The sequence below is a fragment of the Leuciscus leuciscus genome (genome assembly GCF_965113295.1).
Source record: "Leuciscus leuciscus genome assembly, chromosome: 5".
In the NCBI taxonomy this organism is placed as follows: domain Eukaryota; kingdom Metazoa; phylum Chordata; class Actinopteri; order Cypriniformes; family Leuciscidae; genus Leuciscus; species Leuciscus leuciscus.
Window position 1 is genome coordinate 8389307 of NC_138729.1, and position 23966 is coordinate 8413272.

General features: G+C 37.0%; 1 protein-coding gene across 3 annotated transcripts in view; it reads right to left on the reverse strand.

Moving 5' to 3' along the window:
- Window positions 1-23966, reverse strand: part of doc2b (double C2-like domains, beta) — a 241731-nt gene that overhangs the window by 80681 nt on the left and 137084 nt on the right. For all 3 annotated transcript variants that reach the window (XM_082170723.1, XM_082170722.1, XM_082170724.1), the window contains one exon: window positions 11603-11788. In XM_082170723.1, the coding sequence (XP_082026849.1) occupies window positions 11603-11788 (186 nt within the window). The remainder of the gene's footprint in view (window positions 1-11602; window positions 11789-23966) is intronic.

Consider the following 23966-nt stretch of genomic DNA (forward strand, 5'->3'; position numbering starts at 1 on the left):
GTTCAAATGATTTCAGAAGAGAGATTTTGTGTCTTTTCATTTCTTACAGCCAGAAGCTTCTTTCATCACACATGTTAGGCATGACAGAAGTGACATATAGAATGCTACACTTGAAGCGTATAACATTTACAGAGTCTTACATTATGGGAGGTTGAAAGAAAAAAAGAAAAACATTCAAAACAGCCAAGCCTGTCAAGAGAAGTGCTGGTTGAAGACTAACATATGACACATTACACAATGCTCTAATCCCACAGAGCCACAGGCACGGAGGGTATTATATAAAAGGGTGTGCTTTGCCATTAGAGAGGCTTTCTGAATGTTGCAGAGAGGATGACGAGAGCAGAGCAGAGCAGAGCAGAGGTCTCTCACTCTGTCTTTTCATTTTTAATCTTTGACTCTGTTTTGAACCAAATGCAATGGCCATAACCTCAAGAATAAATCCTGTGTATCCTCATCTGGCCTTCAAACCATGCTGATTTATAAACTCACAGGTCTATGAAACACCATAAGAGAACATCCGAATGTGGAAATGAACCAATCCAGAAAGGAACATTTAATTATTGGCATTAAGTGTGAATTAAAAGTGTGGAATAACAGCAGGGTTTGCCCAAGGCTGGCACTTGTTAATAGTATCACTGAATTAAAGACTCAAATTAATGGTTTATACAGGCTTAACATTTTGGATTCAAAGGCCGTGTTGTCCAACACAATATTTGAAGGCCGCCCCACAGAACCTCGGAGTATTGATCTATTATTTTAACCACAATTCAGTTTGTGATTCTAGAAGTTTCAATAACTGTATGTTCTTCAGTAAAAAACAATAGTTATTGAGGGAAAATATTGATATTAATAATATCTGATTATTTCAGATTTAAAAATCCTGATATTAGAACAGAACTATGTTCTTTAGGTAGCAAGGTTCGGGAACATTTTAGTTTAGGGTCCAATTCTCACTATTAAACTAGTTGCTTATTAGCATGTTTATTACTAAGATATTGGCTGTTTATTACCTATAAAGCTCATATTAATGCCTTATTCTGCAAGACCATATTCTACATCCCTTAACCCTACCCAATACCTAAACTTAACTACATTACTATTCATAAGCAGAAATTAGGAGTTTATTGAGGCAAAAGTCATAGTTAATAGTTAGAAATAGTGAGAATTAGACCCTATACTAAAGTGTGACCCAATGTTCCTTTGAGACAACACCAGTGTCTATGGTAACATCCTGAACTGTAAAATGACCATAAGAACTTCACAGTTAACTCTTTCCCTGACATTGACAGAATTTTCCATCATTTATGAGACAACGCTTCCTTGCCATTGACGGAATTTCCACCTGTTATATGGTAGGGGGCAACATTAAGCATCTTCTGAAAGAGCACTGGATCTCCTGATTAAAACACAAGTGAAGAAGCAGCAGAAACAAGCAGTATCATATGTAAGCGGATGCATACGTAAAATAACGCGATCATCAAAACAAAACTTCATATAAATCAAAACCGTTACCGAGTGAAATGTCGAATGTTGACTGCAATAGGACTGTGCAAGCTTTGGGGTTGTTGGACTCGATCTAGTCCATCTATGTTTTGATTATTGTTGTGAATCTGATCCAGATGTAGTCTTTGATAAAAACGCGATTTTGTTGCTTTTTTTTAATGAAGTGTTGATTAAAAAAAGAATGCATTAAGCTAGTCTGTTCTTTTGATATATTGCATGTTCAGATATTCCTACAACAAAATATTCTGGGGGCCATGAAAAGTTTGTGAAAATGATCAAAAACGCTGGTGCTGGCTGGCAACTAAAAAGGCTGGTGAGGAAAGAGTTAAAATATGCACATTTTGACAAAAAAAGTTTTATAAAATGAGGAAACCTCACATTTGAGTCTGATAAATGATTATACATATTAGATATGATTGGTCGCCCAAATAAAAAAAAACTCAGATTTTAAATTTTCAATGTCAGAACAACAAAGTTGGCCAATAGGCGGAAGGTTTGCAGGTGTGATTTTATTAAATTATAAATATATAAAGTATAGCATTTCTAAAAGTTCAAGATTTAGAAGATCTGAGGTGAAAATTAGAAAATAAATCCATCCACCTTACGTACGGATTAGCTAAAAACATTTCTTGAAAGAAAAGCTCAAGTCAACTCAATACCTAAGGCACGTAGCATTAGAGCCGGTTCTTAGCACTTCCTCAAAGGGGGGCGTATGATAACAGTAATCTGGGGTAGGACTCGATAAAGGACCCTCATGTTCATCCTACATCTCCTCCTCGTGAATGATATTCAGCCAGTCAGACTCTTAATCACTGGATCACAAACCGAAGAGAGCTGAGGGACTGGGAGTGAAGTGTCCATGTGCTGTTGGGACTGTAAGGGTTCACGGTACACCATTAGTGTCCGGCTAAAGCTTCAGTGGTTTGGCTGAAGCTGAGAGGATTAGTAAGGGAAGCTCTAGTAGATCATGAAGCTGTGATAGCCCTGCTGGGGGACTGTTAGAGTTCATACTGAATACGATTTAAATAATTTACTAAAAGCTAGATTACATTCAGATGAATGGCAGAACAGCAAGATGAGTGGGATATGTCTTTAAAACAACAGATCTATCATTTACATTTACATTTATTCATTTAGCTGACGCTTTTATCCAAAGCGACTTACAATTGCTATATATGTCAGAGGTCGCACGCCTCTGGAGCAACTAGGGGTTAAGTGTCTTGCTCAGGGACACATTGGTGTCTCACAGTGGATTCGAACCCGGGTCTCTCACACCAAAGGCATGTGTCTTATCCATTGCGCCACCACCACGGTCAAGCACCATTATCAAGCAGTCAGACAAAATTTGACCAGTTAGTTTTTACATTTCTCTGTCAATGAAAACAGTTCCAAAATAATCAAAAGCATTAAGCTTTGTGTCGCCCAGCACACAAAAGTTTTCACTACCGTTCAAAAGTTTGGGATCGTTAAGATTTTTTAATGTTTTAAAGAAGTCTCTTCTGCTCACCAAAGCAAAAATACAGCAAAACAGCAATATTGTGAAATATTACTACAATTAGACATTTCTTTTTTTATTATATTTTAAAAAGTAATTTATTCCTGTGATGCAAAGCTGACTCCGGTCTTCAATGTCACATGATCCTTCAGAAATCATTGCAATATTCTGATTTGATAAAAAAAAAAAAAAAAAAAAAAAGATCTTTGTTGAAAACAGTTGTGCTGCTTATTATTTTTGTGGAAACTTGATAGATTATTTTTTTAGGATCCTTTAATGAACAAAAAAATTTACAGAAAGAACAGCATCAATACGAAATATAAATCTTTTGTAACATTTTAAATGCGTTTACTATCACTTGATCAATTTAATGCATCCTTGCTGAATAAAAAAGTTAATTTCTTTCTAAAATAAAACTGTTAGTGAACCCAAACTTTTTGAATGGTAAGTATAGTGAAACGCCCCAATGCTGATATACTACAATGATAGAAACATGATATAAGCCACAATATAAAAATGAAAATAATATTAACCACACTCATGCATATTATATGTATGCATATTAAGTTAAGAAACACCCCAAAATAACAAAAATGTTAAACTTAGGTCCCGTTCTGTTTTATTGAATTCGAAAAATGATGGAATAACTCATGATTTACTGACCTGACATAACGTGACTATTTGTAGTTTATCCAACTGAAATTGGATTGATTTTGTAAAGTTAAATGTCTCAAAGACACATTCTGTAGGACTGAAGATATGTTACAAATCATTTTTTATTTATGATTTTTCATGCACTTGAATAAATGTGTTTACTATCAGGTTTTTATAGGTAATGTTAAGTAGTTAGTGCTTGATTAGGTAAGTGAAGCGCCACAGAAAAGTCGAGCTCACAACTTAAAGTGAAATCACTAAATAAAACAGAATCAAATTCGATCCTGTTCCTGTTATACATGCATTGGCAAATGGCAAAACATTTTGTTGATTACAAAAGGATAAATTAGCATGAGATCTGAGAAGATTTGCATGTGGAATAAGAATTATTCATCTTCCATTGGAGATTCCTCATGAAAATGTGTTTTCTGTAATGAAGATGAATAGAGTATCATGTTCTTTTTCTTTCCCACCTACCATTATGAGTCACATAAAACAACTCTGTTGATGCTTATTTTCAGTAATGTGACACGGTTTTAGTGAATTTGTTTTAGTAAAAAAAAAAAAAAAAAAATGACAAAACCTGCCCACAACGTTTTTTTTTTTAATTCTCCCTTCCAAACCAGCTTTCTTGAATGATTTCGAGGACTCACCTCATGCCCTTGTGGCGCACTACAAATTATCTGCTGCCATAGAAACAAAGGCGAAAACCTCAGTCTGGCTGCAGGAATTCCTGTTTTAGGTTACGTAAAGAGTGTGAAAATTTCACAGATATAGCAACTGGCACAAAGCCTGGTTTAGCCTACACTGAACCAGACTGTACATATAGGGGTCTCGCTTAACTTATGTCTTGACTGACTATATATCCAAGCTGTTTGTGAAATGTATGCATTCTCTTCTTCCTATAGGTGACCAAAAAAGACATTTCAAACTTTCCATTCATCAAAGAGTCCTGAATAAACTTGATCATGGTTTCCACAGAAATATTAAGTAGCACAACTGTGATATTTATAAGAAATTTTTCTTGAGCACCAAATCAGCATATTCGAATGATTTCTGAAGAGTCATGTGACACTGAAGACTGGAGTAATGATGCTGAAAATTATAAACTCTAAAATTATATTTTAGAATATATTCAAATAGAAAACTGTTCTTTTAAATTGTAATAATATAGGGATTATTTAAATAAATATTACTCTAGATTTTGAACGGTGATGTGATGCTTTAGCTGTGATTGTGTTATGTCTGAGTCACACTGCGCCTCGTTAGGACACGGTGCAAGGCATAGATATTGACCATTTCCCCTACAAAATGTGGGGGGAATAACATATACATTTTATACTGCCAACTAATTTGACTAATCTGCACGTTGTAAATATGTATATCTAACCTATCAAACTCTTTACATTGTCCTATATCTTTGCCACCACTGTGTTTTATTCCGTGAGCGTTTACTTGCAGTGTGTGGGTGTGTGGGTCAGGGGTTTGTGGGGGCTGGGTATCACACAGCCGTCTGGGCAGATACAAGTTAATCCTGTCTTAACATGTGGATGGAGAAAAATGAACAGATCTGGTGGAGATCCCAGCATTAAAGCAAAACCTTAAAAAAATATGTTTTCATCCATTGTGCTAAAAGAAAAAAAAGAGAGAGAGAGTATTTTAGAAATGCTATACCTGATAGCTGAGGTACAAGACTAAAAAAAAAAAAAAAAAACACTTTAAAGCAGCATTCTCATTGATTACATTGACATCAGCAAACAAAGGCTGAACACTTCTAGGTAAAAGCTATAATACAGCTATATTTCCACTTTGTGTTCCCCTCTATTGTTAAAAAAAAGCTGAAACCCATGTACCGTATGGCATGTTTCCATTCTTCACTCTTGTCTGTCAACAACTGCATCTGTCAATCTGTCAGCGAGCTCTCTGAATACAGAGATGTGACAAACAACACTCAAACAGAAAAAACAAGACACAACTCCATCAATGCTAGCCACAGATGGCAGAAAGACTTCACTCTGGTCTATTCACTCTATCCACAAAGAGAGAAGAGAAGAGAAGAGAAGAGAAGAGAAGAGAAGAGAAGAGAAGAGAAGAGAAGAGAAGAGAAGAGAAGAGAAGAGAAGAGAAGAGAAGAGAAGAGAAGAGAAGAGAAGAGAAGAGAAGAGAAGAGAAGAGAAGAGAAGAGAAGCTATATGGAATAGAAATGAAAAGAAAAAAGGATTGAAAGGAATGGAAAAGGAGGAATGTAAAGGAACAGGTAAAGAAAACAATTAAAGAAAACAATTAAAGAGAAAATAAACAAGAAATGTACATGGAATGTAAAGGAAAAAGAAAGGAAACAAATAAACAGAAAATGAAAGAGAAGAGAAACATCCAAAAAAGGAAAGGAAAGGAAATGAGGAAAGGAAAGGAAGAGCAAAGAAAAAGAATATAAACATTTAAGGAAAGGAAATGAGGAATGGAAAGTGGAAAGGAAATGAAGAGCAAAGAAGGAAAGGAATGGAAAGGGAAGGAAAGGAAAAGAAAGGAAATGACCAGCAAAGAAAAGAAATACACGGAAAAGAAAGGAAAAGAAAGGAATGGGCAAAAGAAAGGAAAGTGTAAAGGAAATAAACAGCAAAGAAAAGAAACATACAAGGACAGGAAAGGAAATAAGGAATGGAAAGTGGAAAGGAAATGAAGAGCAAAGAAAAGAAAGGAAAAGAAAAAAAACACCCAAGGAAATGAAAGGAACAGGCAAAGGAAAGGAAAGTGTAAAAGAAATTAACAGCAAAGAAAACATTCAAGGAAAGGAAAGGACAGGCAAAGGAAAGGAAAGTGGAAAGGAAAGGAAAGGAAGAGTATAGGAGAAAGAAAAGTATAAGAACAAAAGAGAAAAGAAAGTAAAACAATTATCCATTTGTTTCCCACAGCCAATAGTTTTTAGTGTATAATATATCTTGCACACTAAGTTGACCATTTAAACATGGCATGTTTTTTTAATAGCCAAGCCTCATCTAGAAAACCCCAAGGGCAAAAACACAGGGAAAATAGAGTCCATTCCTCTCGTTATCTGTTATCTCACGACAGCTTGCAGATAGGCTCTTTAATAGGATTCGACAGAAGGTTGTAGCCTGCTTTCAGGAAATCCTCCCCCTGCTTATACCTGAGCGTGCCTTCGCTTTATGTGTCAGAGGGACTGACTGTACAATCCATGCTACAATAACAGGTCTCTGCTACCTGATCATATATGATCATAGTGGAGATCAATTTGATCAAATGCCATGAAAAAAGGCATGATTAAAGAACAAGATTGTACAGTTTCTATTTTAATCCTGCTGTAAGTACTGTGGTTTGTTTCTACGGGTCAAGGGCATGTAGTTTAGACATAAGTAGGATATTTAAAAAAAGAAAAGAAAAGCATCAATCTTGTATCAATATTGTATTTATAAAATTAGGATTGCTCCATGACAAGAAAAATATTATGTGGAAAAAATTAAATAAACCATAATCTTCTCCATGTCTCTGATGCACTATGGGACGTCATTAATGAACTTGTGATCAGATGCGATTTGATTGGACTAAGTCGGGGGGCTGCTCAGTAGGTGTTGCACTTTTCTGTATCAATTAACATCCAAGTCGACAAAAAACAGATCAGATACTGCTAGACTTGGTGTCTGGTCTTCATCATGCAAATTTACCAATATGGCAATGGGTGTGTTAGTGGAGTCAATGATTTTTTTGAAAGAAATTAATACTTCTATTCAGCATGGACACATTAAATTGATCAAAAGTGACAGTAAAGAATTTATAATGTTAAAAAACAGAGTATTACTACAAATAAATGCTTTTGACTAAAAGCAAAAATGTTTCACTGTTTCCAGAAAATTCTTACACATTTTTTGAACAGTAGATTATATACTTTTTCTAGTACTGCTAGATGGATGCTAGGATGCTTTGGGTGGTTGTTAAGGCATTGCTAAGTGTTGCTTCCTCTTCCTAATCTGTAGATTGTTTTCATTTTTTTCATTTTTACAGTATTACCACTTGAGTTCTTGAAAGAAGTTGAGGAGCGCTGTCACATAGGACTTTATCTGAAATGATGACAAAATGCAAAGAGGATGTTTCTTTCTTTGTCATGTTTCCTAGAAGAAGCGTGAAAACAAAAAAAGACATGATGTTCCTGTGTCCTCATTGTGCTTGAGGGTGTCCTCCCTGATCCTTACGGATACCTTGTTCTCATGTGGGAGAGTGATATCTCAGGAGTTATGGCACTATTAGGGACTAGCAGGGCTGTCGCTAGAGGGGAGAACGGTGGTGACGATTCTCGGGGAGATTTTAACTGAAGGGGACCGAGGAGAGCTCACAGCAACAACTGTGGACCGTCCTGGCCACTAGTTCTCTGGGACTGTCAATAAGAGAAGTGGACCTACCATCTTAAGAAGTCATAAAACTGTTTTGGAAATCAAATCTATCAGCACAGAATTGAGTCTTCACAAACAAATCTAAACCTTGGGAATATTCCAGTGGTTTCTGTCCAACTAAAGCCAGGCTTTCTAGAGTCTAGTGGACGGGAAGGAGATTTTCTGCAAGTTCATTTTGTGTCTTGTCAACTAATCCTTTAAAAGATCATCCACCAGGGATAAAAGAAAAGTTAAACCCCAAACTCCAGTTCTGTTATGTAATTCAACGAGTATCTGGTGAACACAACTCTTTCAGATCGCTTTCAGTCTGATTGACCAAAGCCTAGAAAACAATTAACCTTTAGTCCAACTTCCCAGTAATGGCTTAATTGCAGGGATAACATGTCATGACTCAACCAGGTATATTTAATGATGCTTAAACCACTAATCCTCCTGAACAAAAATATGCGGTTGCATGTGACATTCCGGACTGAAACATAATCGCTTATGTAACTGTAAGACAGTCGTTTGACAAACAAATAGTCGCTCTATAATCTTTCTGTGCATTTCAAGCGATCTCGGTTTCAGATTCAAATCGAGTATTACAGTAGGGTTATGCTTGAATGAGACGGTCGTGTTGGACATGTTGGTCAATTGAACATTTCTGTGGCCTCTGAAAAGTGAAAAGTTGCATTTGCCAGCAGCTGATAGGTGTGTTAACACTGACAGTGATTAAATCTCTGGAGGTCGGGAACTTGTTGAATAATCTGCTCATCACATTAAGCAATTGTGTCTTCAGAAGACTTACATTAAACCGCTCGATTATTTGAAAAATAGTAGGCGAAAAGTAGAAAATGTTCCGCTGAGATTCTGAGGTGTGAATTTGATGGACACTTTACCATCCCATGAGGTGACAGGATTCAGGAATGACAGTGAAGCGGCATTGAAGAGATTTGTGAATGGCATTGAAGCGACCAACTGATGCTGGTTGGTCATGTGACAATAACATTTAATTCATACTATCCATATTCATACTATATATATAGAACGTACTCTGTGAAGTGAGTAGTACCTACTCAGACAGTTTGCGATTTCGGATGTTTGTGGTTTTTTTTTTTTTTTTTGAGAGACATAAATCTCTCAGGTTTCATTAAATATGTATTTCTTCATTTGTGTTTTAAAGATTAATGGATGTCTTATGGGTTTGGAACTATATGAGGGTGAGTAATTGATGAGAGAAGTTTGTTTGAGCAACCTAACATGGCTCAACCAATGGTGTGAGTTAGGAGGCGGGACTATCTGTTTGTTTTTATGAAAAACAAATGATGGTCACTTCAAATGGACCACTTCTGAACACCTCATTAGATTGAAGATTATTCTTGTAGTGCACCGTCAGGAATGTGTCAAGCAGCAGTGCACAGAAACCACCAGAGGTACAAAACCCCACGGACCTGCTTCTCTGGAACAGGGCGAACAGGCACTCATGGGTAAAATGAGGATTGCATCAGTCAAAGTGGCTTGTTTTCCCCAAAGCATCAGTGTTTAGTTAATTCAAGTCAACAGGTCAGCAAGGCTTTCAGCACGAGTAACAAACAGGTGGTATTTCGTTAAGGGCTTTGAAGCCTCACGGGAATTCATCATTTTATTTTTAATTCTCCCTAGCTTAGATACTATTTACTGATGAAGCAACTGGTTGCATGTTTGCAACTGACAAAAGTGCTCAGCTAAAATTCAAGTCCAATTTTGTGTGGATCCAGCTCTTAATTAAGCTCCAAAACAGAAGACTGCTCCGTTTGCAATCTGTCCTGTAGTACTCAGTTCGGTTTGTCGGCAGAGCTGAAGAGACGCCACAGCCAAATGTTTGTGGAAGTTCCTTGTAATCCATCTGTTGCATTAGCAAAGCCTCAAATTTGATCCCTCAGAGATATTTTTGTTCCTCTAAGTTACTCTGCTAAAATCCCAGTGAGACATTCGAACCATTAAATGCTCTGGCAAATTAGTGTAATTGGCTTATTTGTATTTCATGAGTCACATAACAAACATGTCAGGTTAGGATTTAATTTGTCTCTCTGTTGTGCAACTAATATGTGCATTGTGATTCAGACAACAGACGAGAATGAGAGAACAGGAAGAGGGTTATGATTTAGTGAGGCACACTGATGAATCACAGCACAATAGCTCTGTGCTAATCTATCATCATAAAACACGGGCGCATCAGACCGCGATCCTCTGCTTTAACGGTCACACCCGCAGATACAGCATCTACATGCATTACATTCCTCATGAAAAGTGAAGGACTGGCTTTATCGGCCGGTACATTTCATCAACCTGTGACAGATTGTTGCATATGAGTGATTGATATTGATTACTGTGGTTCGACAGCAAAGCATGCAATTATACTACGACAGAGATGCACTTCAGATCATCTTTGGATGTTTAATATTCTACAGATTGCTTGCTATTACACATTAATCTGCTTTTTAATGTCCTAATTTGTCTTGTTTAAAGGCATAGTTCAGCCAAAAAATGAACTCACCCTCATGTTGTTTCCAACCTGTATACATTTATTTATCTGTGGAGCATAAAATAATATATTTTGAAAATCAATGGGAACCAATGTTGTTTTGGACCCCATTGACTTTCAATTTAAAATATCTTCTTTTGTGTTCCACATAATAAAGTCAGTCATACAGTTTTTAAAGACACGTGATTGTATTTTCATTTTGGGGAAATCTATTATTTTAAGACTTGAATATAGCTCTGTTCCAAAACCTAGTGAGCTCCCTATATAGAGTGCATCAGAACTGAAATTTGATTCTGTTTTAAGGATATTGTTTTCCTGAACAAAATACTGATTTAGGAAATGATTTTCACTGTGCAGCTCACTCTTGGTCTTGCATGCAGGTCAAAGGTTAACATCTGTCAGCAACAGAGCAGTGCATGCTATGCCAGAGCCATTCAGGATTAGATCCAGACCCCATCGTTGCAGCTATAAAGTGTTTCCATCAGCACACATGCTCGAGTGCACACGTTAAGCTCGACACTGTATGGATTAACCCCATCTAAGACAATGATAATGATAAAATGACCACATGAGACCACAGGGCTCCATCTAATCTAGTCTACAGGCTGCCATGATTGAAAACCAGACAGCAAACGGAGAGGCAGGCAGAGGTCCATAATAGGATTTACATCTGGGACAGGCAAGAGCTCTACAGATATAGATATACAACAGGAACTGATGACTCGCACCTGATGCCCACAAGAATCGCTTTAAAGATGTGTCGGTCTAAGGAACGAACACAAAAACCAGACGGCATAGTGTGCGGATCACAAAGAGGCTCGATGTAACACACATTCACCTACTAAACATTGTCTGTCTGAACCCAAAGAATCACAAGTGCTAAATAAACCCCTGCCATTTCCCAGCATTCAATCAGAGCTGCCAAGTTGCTGCCAGTTGCTTTCGTTCATCCGGGTGAATGAAAACAAACAGACAGAGGAATCTGAGGCAACAGTTGTCATTGTAGAGTGGCACAAAGAAAAGGAGTAAGAAACATCTACTCACTGGAGTCGTCCGAATCGTAGCCTTCCACGTCGGGCTCTTCCTCCTTCTTGCTGGCCACGAGTGCGGTGGCGCCGAAGGCTTGGTCCAGGTCTTCTTCATCTCTGTTGGGGTCAGAGGCCGGGCCCTCTGTCTTCTGGCTGGTGGAGCTGCTCCGCAGGGAGCCGGCGCGGCTGAGGGCCGGAGGAGCTGTGGGGGGGAGACCCCGTGGGTAACGGGGGAAATAGTCAGATATCTGTTTGATGGGCTGAATGGGACCTGGACATACATCAATGGCCATGTGCTCCTGGATGCTGATGGTCGTCTTCTCGCCTTTGCGTTGTGTCATTCATGCAGCCCTTTAGAGGATGTGCCACCACCCCTGAACCCGGCTAAGGGGTGGCGGGTGGTAGCGGTAAAAAAAAAAAAAAAAAGGAAAGAAAGAAATAAAGAAAATAAAAATAAAATAAAAAAAAAACCTTCAAAAGTAGAATCTTCCTTGCTCTGGTAATCTGTTAGTGTCCCTGAAGCGTGACTTGTTGCGTGTCTTGGTGTGTAAGTGCATGTGTGTGAGTTTGCGATGGCAGCGGTGGGCTACATGAGAGGCTCCAGCACACTGTGGTCATGCCGTCTGCCTGTGAGCTGCGCTCAGACCACTACAGCACGCTAACACTGTTACCGGGATGAATGCATGTGTGTGTGTGAGAGAGGGAGAGAGAGAGAGAGAGAGAGAGAGGAGGAGGGGGCAGGATTATACAGAGGGATGGAGGGATTGGCTGATGTCATTGCTAAGCAACATGACGGTAAACAGGAACCGGGCGCACGGCTACTTAATTATGCTATTAGTCCATCTGTTAGAGAGAGAGAGAGAGAGAGAGAGAGAGAGAGAGAGAGAGAGAGAGAGAGGGGTTATCTCTCTCTTCCTCATCTCCCTTCAGTCTAGCATCTGACTGAACTGCCATCACATGTGTTGAACTCCAGCACAATTACCAGCAACAGGTGCTAAATGCCTAAAGTCAGACGTGCCAGGTTATACATCAGTCAGGCTATTCAAATAATACAATGGGGTAAAAGCAAAAGGTAGATAATTATAATGGATTATAATGCATTATAAATATTGCATTCTTAATGTGCAGAGAGTGTTCTGCATGTATGTAAGAATATTAAGGGCAATAGGTTACCCAAAATTAAAATTTGGTCTTCATTTACTCTCCCTCATGTCATGACTTCTGTGGAACATAAAATGTTTTTATTTTTTAAAGAACTGTTTTTATACATACAATGATTGTCAATGGATCCTAAACTACATTGGACACCACTAATTTTCAATGAATGGTCAAAAAAAATATTATTATTTGTTTCAAAATATGTTTGTGTTCCATAGAAAAAAGTCAGTCACAGGTTTAGAATGACATTAGGGTCAGTAAATGACATACTGTGAGATACTATTCAAGTTGTTATTAATATTTTGGATCAGTTTTTATTTTTATATTTTCCGTTTTCATTTTAATTTCAGTTAAATTTCAGTAATATTACAGTGTGTTGCAAAAGTTTTTCTTAATTATGTTCATTATGTTCATATAAATATATCTATTTTTTTCAGTTTTAGGTTAGCAATTTTTTTGTAATCAAGTTAATTTTAGTAATCAAGTTAAAAATCAAATCTTTGGCAAGTAGCTGAAATAAAATAACTTTTAAAATAACTTTTTTATACTTTATTTCAGCTAACATTTATTTTATTTCGAGTAAGTAAATGTTTATTTCTTTTTTAATTTCAGTTCATAATAACCCTGGTGAATGATGAATAATGATGAATAACTTGCTGAGAACTTAACATTGAGCATCATGTTGCAAACTGGCTTGAATTTTGTTATCTAATACAATGGCTCTCAGGCATTTTTAAGAATGTCTTGAGCATCTTTGGGGTCACTGTATTTATAACGCTTATCTACATGAACTTCTCTTAAACTGATTTCTGTGTCATGACAAATAATGATGGTAGAGACATTTACTGGGAAAATTGCATCAGCGCTCTGTTGCTTTATGAAAACTAGCAGGGGGCTATTCAACCTGTCCCCCGCTTTACAGCTCTAATAAATTACAGGCAAAAGCCACTCTCACATTTTACAATAGCAAAGACTTATAGCAAAAACAGTGAGTAATCTTGATGTACTCTCTTAAAGGACCCTGACAAGATGACAATGCGGCAATCTCAATTGATGGTGTCGCTTTTAACAAGGGAAGAGGAATGAAGAAATTAATGAATGATGGCGTGGGATATACGTAGGGTATAGTATGATGTTATTTAATCATAATTTTAAATGGTTGTTAAAAATTTAGATTCAAATGTTTGCTATTTCCCACATGGTATCATTAGGAGACAAAACCTGGCAATTCATTTACTCTTGTAATTAAGGAGTCGCCCCCATGCTCGGTGTAAATCTTCAGCGGGAAACACTTAGTGAGAGCTCATTATTTTCTGTCTATTTCCGTAATTCCTTCTGGAGATCCTTTCTTTTGTGCTTCCGGAAGAGTCATGGTTAAAAAAATAAAAAAATAAAGAAAAAGGCAGAAAAAAGTTTGATTACCTCCAAAGAGCGCTTCACAAGAAAAGTAGCACAGCTGCTATCATTTGTCATGCTGATAATGTGCAGGTTATTCATTTATTGATTCGAATGTCTAGCACAGAAACGTAGCCGTGAACCAAGTGAAGGCTAGAAAAATAGTACACACTAAATGTACTGTAGGCAAGGAGCCAAGGCTTCTGTAATCCAAGTTATTTTCCTGTGGAACAATGTACCCAAATGGGGTGCTATTCAACAAGCATTTTATTATGTAAATTTGCTGATATAAAAAGTCAGCCAGTAAATTGTATTTAAATTACTTTAATGATCTAAAATTGTGATTTGTTTCCATGGTCATATATAAAAAATCTCATTCGTGCTGACAGAATTTTCTGCTGCAACTGAAATTATTTAGAACTTTCCAGAAAATATAATTCAAGCACAGACTGTACAGGAGAGACACAGCATAAAGTGTTGCTGTTATGCTTTTTTGGATATTACCTTTCATGTAGTGTGTAATATAGCTGTTTGTGGATGTTAAAGGTCTGCAAAATTTCACAGATCAAAGTGCACAATAAATGGAGTTATTGTCTCCCCCCCAAAAAAAGAAAAGAAAAAATTATTCTAAACTGCCTGAGACGAGTCAACAGTGAGTCTTACTTCCTGCACCAACCTAAGTAGGTTTGCGACAAATTTGCATAATGTGAGAGCCTATGGTCTTCATTGGCTGCCCGCAAACAAAGTCTCATTTGATCCTCAAAGGCTGTAATTGTAGCTGAGGCCAGGAAGAGGTTTATGTTGGTTTGGTTTGGTTTATGTTGTCAACATGCCAAGATGATGCTGTTTTCTACACTGTAAAAGCAAATCCACTTTGCATGCACTTCCAAAGGATGAGGACTAGGAGTGTAACGGTACACAAAACTGACGGGTCGGTACGTACCCCGGTGTTGACGTCACGGTTCGGTGTGTGTGTGTGTGTGTGTGTGTGTGTGTGTGGGGGGGGGGGGGGGGGGGGGGGGGCATTGATGCCATGTATATTATGAGAAAATTAAGGTGTTTTTTTTCTTGGATGCATGTAAACCTATTGTAGGAGACCTCCAAAACCAAAATAAGAACCTTTTAAAATAGCATAATTGGTGAACTTTAAATACTCTATATATGAAATTCCAAATATGAAATATTCTAAACCACCCAGATTAACTAACAAGTGCACAAACCACCTTTAAAACTAGCTAATACCTGACCAGACTAGGTCAGTCTGTTTTGCTGGTCGAGACACGGCAGGCAAAAACATTTTGAGAATGAGATTTTGGGCTAGTTTACTCGTTCAGTATGTGTTCTTTCAAACTGATACAAAGAAAACGTTGAAAATATACATTAAGATGTTTATTTTATTACATTTTGTTTACTTGCGGCAGTAAGTTTCTCCCGAATTTACCAAGAAGTTAGCATTCCAACGCGACACGCCGAGATCCGTCTATTTACTGAAGTCTGTCATGACCGGGATCGTTGTAAAGCTCTGAGTCTCCTGCACAACGCTATGTAACCCAAATATGGGCATTTCCTTTCTATCAGTAACCAATCGTGAATGTCCAAAGGGGGATTTAAAGCTAAGGACGAAATCTCATTTAGAGCTGTTTAACTCTTTAACTGCCGTTTTCTCAAAATGAGTTTTTTTGTCATTCTCCAATACAAACATCTCAGCCTATGTACACCTGTGTACACCAAACTTTCCAGTTATACACTTAGCAGTATTCTGAAGATATTTTCAGAGGGATTTGTTAATAAATCCTTCCTGGCCTGATTTATGTGACATTTTAAATTTTAAAAAAATGGCGAAAATTGATTTTTTTAAGGCTATGGACAATACATTTTGATTTCCTAGGTAATGAAAGCATATATCCTGAAATCCCTCAGAATTTTCTTTTCCATCTTGTGTAAACAAAATGAAAAAATAACTTTTCACCTGGCTTTATCATATGTTCAGATCTATCTACCGAAAATATATGCAAAACCGTGCATATTTAATGAGTTAATGCCTAATTTGCATAATTAAACAAATTTCTAAAACTTGTAATACATTTTTTTTATATACTTGTGTAAGTAATCAACTGAGGAAGTTTCATGGTGATATCTATTATTTAAAATGTTTACCCTATTCACCTGTAGTGTCTCGCCTTAAGCAGTTTTTATTTTGGCAAGTAAAGCACACGTCAAAGAATTTGAAATTCGATACGACGCGGGACGCTGTCATGTAAAATCTGGGATAAATAGCAGTGCATTTTACATTCTCTTTCTCACTCTCCAGGTGCAATTCATAACTTGGCCTGTCCATAATGGATCTTTAAGGGCATGGTTCTTAATCCAATTTTGCATCTGTAATCAGAGGATAAAGTGGGTTAGTGTATATTGACTGCTCCGGCCCTTAGCCGAGATCAAATGTCATTCCTATGAGGCTCCAGTGCGCTTAGGGAACCTTTGGAGACAGCTACAGACCAAATATGAATCAGGAAGGCCATTGAAGACAAAGTTCATGGGTAGTGACATTTCTACAAGAAAGTAAAAGCCACTTTTGTTCTAGCTGTTTCTCAAAGAATCATAACAGGCTGATGAAACAAGCTGATGAATACAGCTTTTATTATTATTTATCTTCCAGTCCCTGCCAGCTCATAGTGGTGGTGAGATATTTTATTTATAAATTCATGAGTGGATGCCAAACCTTTGACATTCACTCCCTATAGTTTCTGTAAATTATTAAGGAAACAGCTCAGCACTGATGCCATCATTTCAACTTATGTTGAAATAAGAACTAAAAAACGCAGACCTGCTATCATTGGTGATGGAGCACACCGATACAAATTCATAGAGGGCAGAAATATGCCATGTAATATGAGGTTGTGCTGCTCACAGAAGAGCTCTTGGACTCGCTCTCACCTCTATCATCTGTCTTGCCTGCCTGTCTAATCTTATCAAAATCAAAAACTCACGAAGTAAAATTTGCAAAGGACAAAACACAGTTTTAAACCAACATGAATTGTGATTCAAATATAAAAAGAATGCATCTATAGTAATATTAATAAATATTTTTCTTCTTTAATTTAAGGTGCATTCAAGAAATTAGTAATGGTCCCTACCATGCTGTGAATCTGAAATATATTCATAAATATGCTGTTAATTAATGAACCAGCCAACAGGGGCTTGTTTAGGAGATGCCCTTTAAAGGAGCAGTTAATGGGAAAACATCATCTTTTGAATAGTCCTTGCCTGCTGAGAGGATAAATTACACTCGTACTACAATCTTCAGTGGAGCAGCCAATTTAACCCAGTAGCACAAGCTAATATTACACTTGCCATGGTAAAAGACTAGCGTTTAACCTGACCCTTAAAAATTATGTTTGCTGGTGCAACTTATCTTATTTGTGACCCTGGACCACATGGGTCAATTTTTTTTTTATTGAGATTTATACATAACCTGAAAACTGAACAAATAAGCTTTCCAATGATGTATGGTTTGTTAGAATGGGACAATATTTGTCCGAGATGCAACTATTTGAAAAACTGGAATCTGACAGTGCAAAAAAATCGAAACATTGAGAGAATCGCCTTTAAAGTTGTCCATTTATGCGATGCATTCACTCACAAAAATATTTTTTTTATATATTTACGGTAGGAAATTTACAAAGTATCTTCATGGAACATGATCTTTACTTAATAACCTAAAGATTTTTAGCATAAAAGAAAAATCTATAATTTTGACCCATATAAAGTATTGTTGGCTATTGCCACAAATATACCCGTGCGACTTGTGACCGGTTTTGTGATCCAGGGTCACATTTAGATTATGCAATATATGAAATATTACCAGTTAATTTTAATGTTCCAACAGGAAGAACATTCGCAGATTGCCTGACCACAACAAACTAATAAAAATATCAGCATTGTATCAGTTCTCTTCTGCTACACAGAAGTCAGTTCACAATTGGAATCAGAATAAGATATGCAAACCAATGCACCTATATGAACCATTATTCCATATTCTTCAACTCTCACTGGCAAACAACGCTCTTCTGTGCACACGAGAACGCAACAGGCTCCATATCTGTGAATATTTATTTATGACTGCAGCATATGGCACATTAGGGTTTTACATTGTAATAGCCTGAAGCGCTGGATGCAGGGTGGAGAACAGATGTCAAATGGAGCTTGATAGATGAATGCAGATCCTACGAGACACGCAATGATCCCAAACAAGACTCAGTAGAACAAAGGATGAGAGATATTCACATTATAATCTCTACTGTGGTTGAGAAGTGCTTAGAAAAACTCACATTAGCCGGGTTATCTCGGACTCCCCAGACACACATGCATAAACAGGTGCATAAGTGGGGATGGCTGTTTATTTAGGATGCTCACACACACACACTGTTAGTCAGGACTTACTGATGAGGGCTGCACTTCCAAATGAATTGTTCCCCCTAATGGGCACTGCCTCCAATTGGTTCCTTGAATTCCTAACCGTTACGTGACAAGTGATCCAAACGGGTAATACAACCTGCTCTAAGTGGATTATTAACACTGGTGCTCTTGAGGGCTTCTGCTCTCGACCGCAGTTACTTAACCTAAACCGTTCAGCAACACATATCAAACTGACTGATGGAAGCACAGTAATTTGGCTGATAAGCAGTGATGAAATGGTGCACGGAGAGGAAGTGGCCAACCTCACTAAGAGGTTCTGCATTAAGACCAAGCCCAGAATATCAACAACACAGCAGATCCACACAGTTCCCACTTCAGGTAGGACACGTTCCCACCACGGTTGGGCAAAGCTCGGGATCTAAAGGCATAGTTCACCCAAAATGAGAATTCTGTCGTCATTTATTCACCCTCATGTCGCTCCTGCATGACTTTTTGGTAACACTTTACTTAAAACCTTCATATACAATGCATTATAAAAGTATTTTAATGCATTAATTATGCCTTGTAATGCACCTTATAATGGATTGTATGGTGTCATGAATAATTGTAACCACAGTTATAATACATTATAATACTTATCTATTCATTGAACACACCTTTAGAAAGACTAATGCATTAAAACATGACAAACAACCAGTTTCAGATGTATTCAGATTTACATTTTTATCTTTGGTTACATTTATATTTTTTAAAAGATATAATGCATCGTAACATACATTATGAATACCTTGATAATGCATTATAAATAAAGGCTTTAAGTAAAGTGTTACTGACTTTACTGAACACAAAAGATGTTTTGAAGAATGGTGGTAGCAAAACAGTTTTGGTTACTTTGGCTTTCACTACACGGACAAAAAAATGAGTCTGGAACTACATAAAGGTGAGTAAATGCTGACAGAAATGTCTTTTTTGGGTGGACTATCCCTTGAAGAATCTTTATGTTTTGTTCATGGGATGTTGAATTTAAATTTTTGCCATACATTCTCCCTGTATATTAATAATATAGTTTACACTAAAAATGAATTTTGTCATAATTTACACAACCTCAAGTTGTTCCAAACCTGCATGACATTCTTTTTTCTGTGGAACATAAAAGTAGATCTTTTTGAGAAATGTCTCTCTCTCTGTGTGTGTGTGTGTGTGTGTGTGTGTGTGTGTTTTGGCTGTTACCAACATTCTTCAAATTATCTTCACTGAGTTCATCAGAAGAACATACTGTACATCATGCAGGTTTCATGCAGATTTTTAAAAAGTGAGACCTTTGTATCTTAACTGAATAAGATTTAAAATAAATAAGATACTACTGGATAAACAGTCTTAAACAGTTTCTATTAGCAGTCCTGTAATTTTTTGTTCAGAATTTTGTGACCAGGAACCTGCACAAAATCTAAATAATGGGATTACAGGAGCTGACCGACAATCCAATGACCAGATGTGAAAAGGCCATTCGTCGAGTCCTAAGCTACAGCCCCCTAAGATGCATTTATTTCAAGCAATCAATAATGCAGACAACCTCAATCCCCATAAGGCCTGTGTTATGTGGAGCTTCATACATCACTGACATTATCACTGATTTATTTGAATGCATTGCTTATTGCTTTTTGATTGCTTTATTCTTGTCTTGTCATTCCACAATAGAGGCTTTTTGAATAAGCATTAAAAATCGTGTATAAAATAAACGAATCTCAGATTTTAAATGCCATGTCTGTAAGATATCTAATCTCTATTTACACTATGTAGAATGAACTGGGAAAAAAAAGGTTAAATAACTGTGAGTGATTATATGAAATATGTAGGATTGAAAGACGGAGCCTTTGGAAAAGCAATTTATTATATGTTAACGGAAACTTTCTGTTCATTATGCATGAAAATCCAGTGTTTCTAAAGCCTGTAGATGTGTAGTTGATCAAGTCAATTACACCTGTGGCCCCCAGAGTCAATATATTGACAGAGTCTGGGAATATCTAGAGCTCCGGGTGTGAATCAGCATGTCTTCAGTGCAATAACAGCAAAGAAGAAGAAAACTTTTTCTGCAGTAAATGTGAGTGGTGTTTACCTGTGTAAACCTCAGAGTAACAATGCTATTGTGATATGCCCAACCCAAAGACATTGGTATTCTAGTCTCGAAATATGTCTCGGGTCTCTTCTTTAATGCAAATGTATGGAATTTTTGGAATCATTGGTTTTATTGTCTGTAAATCGGATCACTTATAATAACACAACTCTCCAAAACGATCACTCATCATGCTGCCAACAAACATGAGTTACATGGCCAAAGTTTCATACGTATGAGCAATAGTACACCCACTGCCAAACTCAAAGTACTCTCTTGCTGCTAAATGAAAAATCTTCAAGGAACAGATTTCAACAGTAGCATCCAAAACACCTTAAACTACAGCTCATCAGCCAGCTCTTCAATCATAAATATTCACATTATTCAGCTTATGAATGCATTAAAAACATAAATGTTGAATTCTAGATTGACTGATGCTGAAATGTTAATTAAATCCCAAATTGCCCATTCAGTTGTTTTTAGTTGGGTTCAGAGCACAATGTTGCAGATTTAAATGGCTCTCTGAGGGGAAGCCTGCAGGGATGATAATGCTTCCTTTAACCAACTACTTTATTTCTGGTCAGTTGAGAGAGGTAGGAAACGGGCTCCGTGTAGGAAAATCACAGTCAATTTTAATGCAATTCACCTGAATTAAATAAATAAATACTTGATTAAATGTATGTGAAACTTGTCAGAATGTCCAAACTGCTCTTTTTCCACACAATGAGGGCGGATGGGGACCAAGAACATCTGGGCAAACATATTTTTGGGTGAACTATTCTTTTAATTAACAATTTTTTACCTATATGTGACTATTATTCTAACTATTGTACGGCACGTTTATATCAATAATATGCACAGTATATTACATACAGTCTGTCTCTCTAGTGCAGACATCAGAATCATTATGGTTTTGAAATAGCCAATGACTCAAACTATTTGTAATTGGAGTCCAAGCACATGTGTGGAGATAATGACCAAACCGACAAAATTTGAAAGTGTCCAGACCACCATCAACATGCAAATATGGTGAAGATAAAACAAAGACTTTCTCCCATTCATCTTTGATTGGTCTTTGTGCCAGAAATGAGTGTGAATTGATTTGGCTTTAAGAGTTCTCTCATCAAGAACGTCTTCGCTCAATCTCTTTTGAGACACGTTTCCTGACTGCTTCCGGCAACTATATCTTCAAAGTTAACTTGGTTGAATTCAGCGCGGACCATCCAGAAGAACTCAATTAACACTTTAGCGCATTCCTAGCAAAAAATCATCAAGAATCTCCGTACTCTCCCGCATCTGGACTTGTTCATCAACCGAAGTCAAATGCAGGTAAACATCCGCAGCCTTTAGATGTGTTTCTAAGTTGTGCCGCTTTAAAGGGATAGTCCACTTTGAAATTCATTTTTGGTATGTTTTAGCTTACCTCAAGGGCATCCAAGATGTAGGTGTCTTTTTTTCCGCAGTAGATTCAATTTTGATATTTTTAGGTCAAACCGTTCTTGTCTGTCAGTCATATAATGCAGGTCTATGGTCACCGCCTCAAAACACAAGCACAGAGTCCAAATTAAAACAATTCCCCGTCGTCCAAATTAAACAATTCCCCATCGATAAGTACACATCGATGGCCTAAGACACGAAACGAGCGGTTTGTGTGAGAAAACGAACAGTATTTATATCGTTTTTACCTCTTATACGCAGACATGTCGAAGTGATCTGATCTGACGTGTACACAGACTGGTGCATAGATATATACACACTAGATGTCGCCTTGTCTACGGCAGTTCATTGGAACGAATGTCTTTAAGGCGACATCTAGTGTATATATCTATGCACCAGTCTGCGTACACGTCAGATCAGATCACTCGGACATGTCTGTCTCGATCAATGTGTACTTACGATGGGGAATTGTTTAATTTGGACGACGGGGAATTGTTTTAATTTGGACTCTGTGCATGCTCTTTGAGACAGTGACCATAAACCTGCATTATATGACTGACAGACAAGAACGGTTTGACCTAAAAATATCAAAATTGAAACTACTGCGGAAAAAAAGACACCTACATCTTGGATGCCCTTGAGGTAAGCTAAAACATACCAAAAATTAATTTCAAAGTGAACTATCCCTTTAAGGTGGTCCTGATTCTTGGATGTTTCTCATTGGCAGAGGTTAACCAATTGTAATCTTCCCATTCTCTTCTCCCTCTCTCGTTCTTTACTTTCTTCATTCTGTGAGGAATCTTTGCTTAGTTTAGTACACATCAGTTCCTTTATCAGACCATCACATCCATGCTTTATTGTCTCTGTGTTTCCCGCTCACAAATAAAATCACTTAAATCGACTTTACTATATGCTATTACCCTGTTACTATATACATTAAGAAAAATGTATTCATTCTTGTCCGGTAAGATAATTTGTTTCCTAGCATTGATAACTGATTATGCTGTCTGTTCAGAGGGGGAACTGATTAAACAACTGCAATATTAATTCTGCTACAGTCATTTCTTAAACGAATACAAATATTTATAGTTAATTATAATTTGTTAATATGAATTATACATATTTCCTTTTTGAGCTAATTTGCTATATCATCAATAAGGCAAATACTGAATTTGGTCATTTAATTTCCCTGTTTTTTGTTTTGTTTTGTTTTTTTACATTAGTACTTTGCAGTCTATGCAATGCACTGCATTTCTACTAGGTACTGCAAGTCTAATTATTTGAATATCACAGTGATACATGATTCTCTTATTAGTATTCAGTTTAATTCCCCACAGATTCAACAACAATCAACTGGACCATGACAACTATACCACTGGATTCAAAGTTGACTCCAAAACAGAGGAAGAAAATGTGTTATTTGACAGATCCAAGCCTGACTCACGGTGCTTCACTTTTCTTGCTTCACACGCTCCAAGTGTTTGAAACAAATTCTCTTCAGGAATTAAGGCTGGGAGTCACACTCATGTCAGGACAGAAAAAAAAAAAAAAGTGACATGATGTCTTCCATTGTAATGTTATCTTCCAAATGCCTCAGCAGCATGCTGAAACTTTCGCTACATTATATGCAACATATTTGTGCAATCATAAAAAATGGCCCATGATTACTTTCCCCTTTACGTCGAAACTAATAGAAATAAAATATCTGTTTTCAAAGCATTTCACTGTTTTAAAGCATTGCTTTCAAATTATATTAAATGTTTAATAAGAGCTGAGTTTCCTGAGTTTTCTAAAGGCAAAAAAAAAAAAAAAAAAAAGACTGATTATATAAACATTCTGTATAGCTTATAAAGGAGAA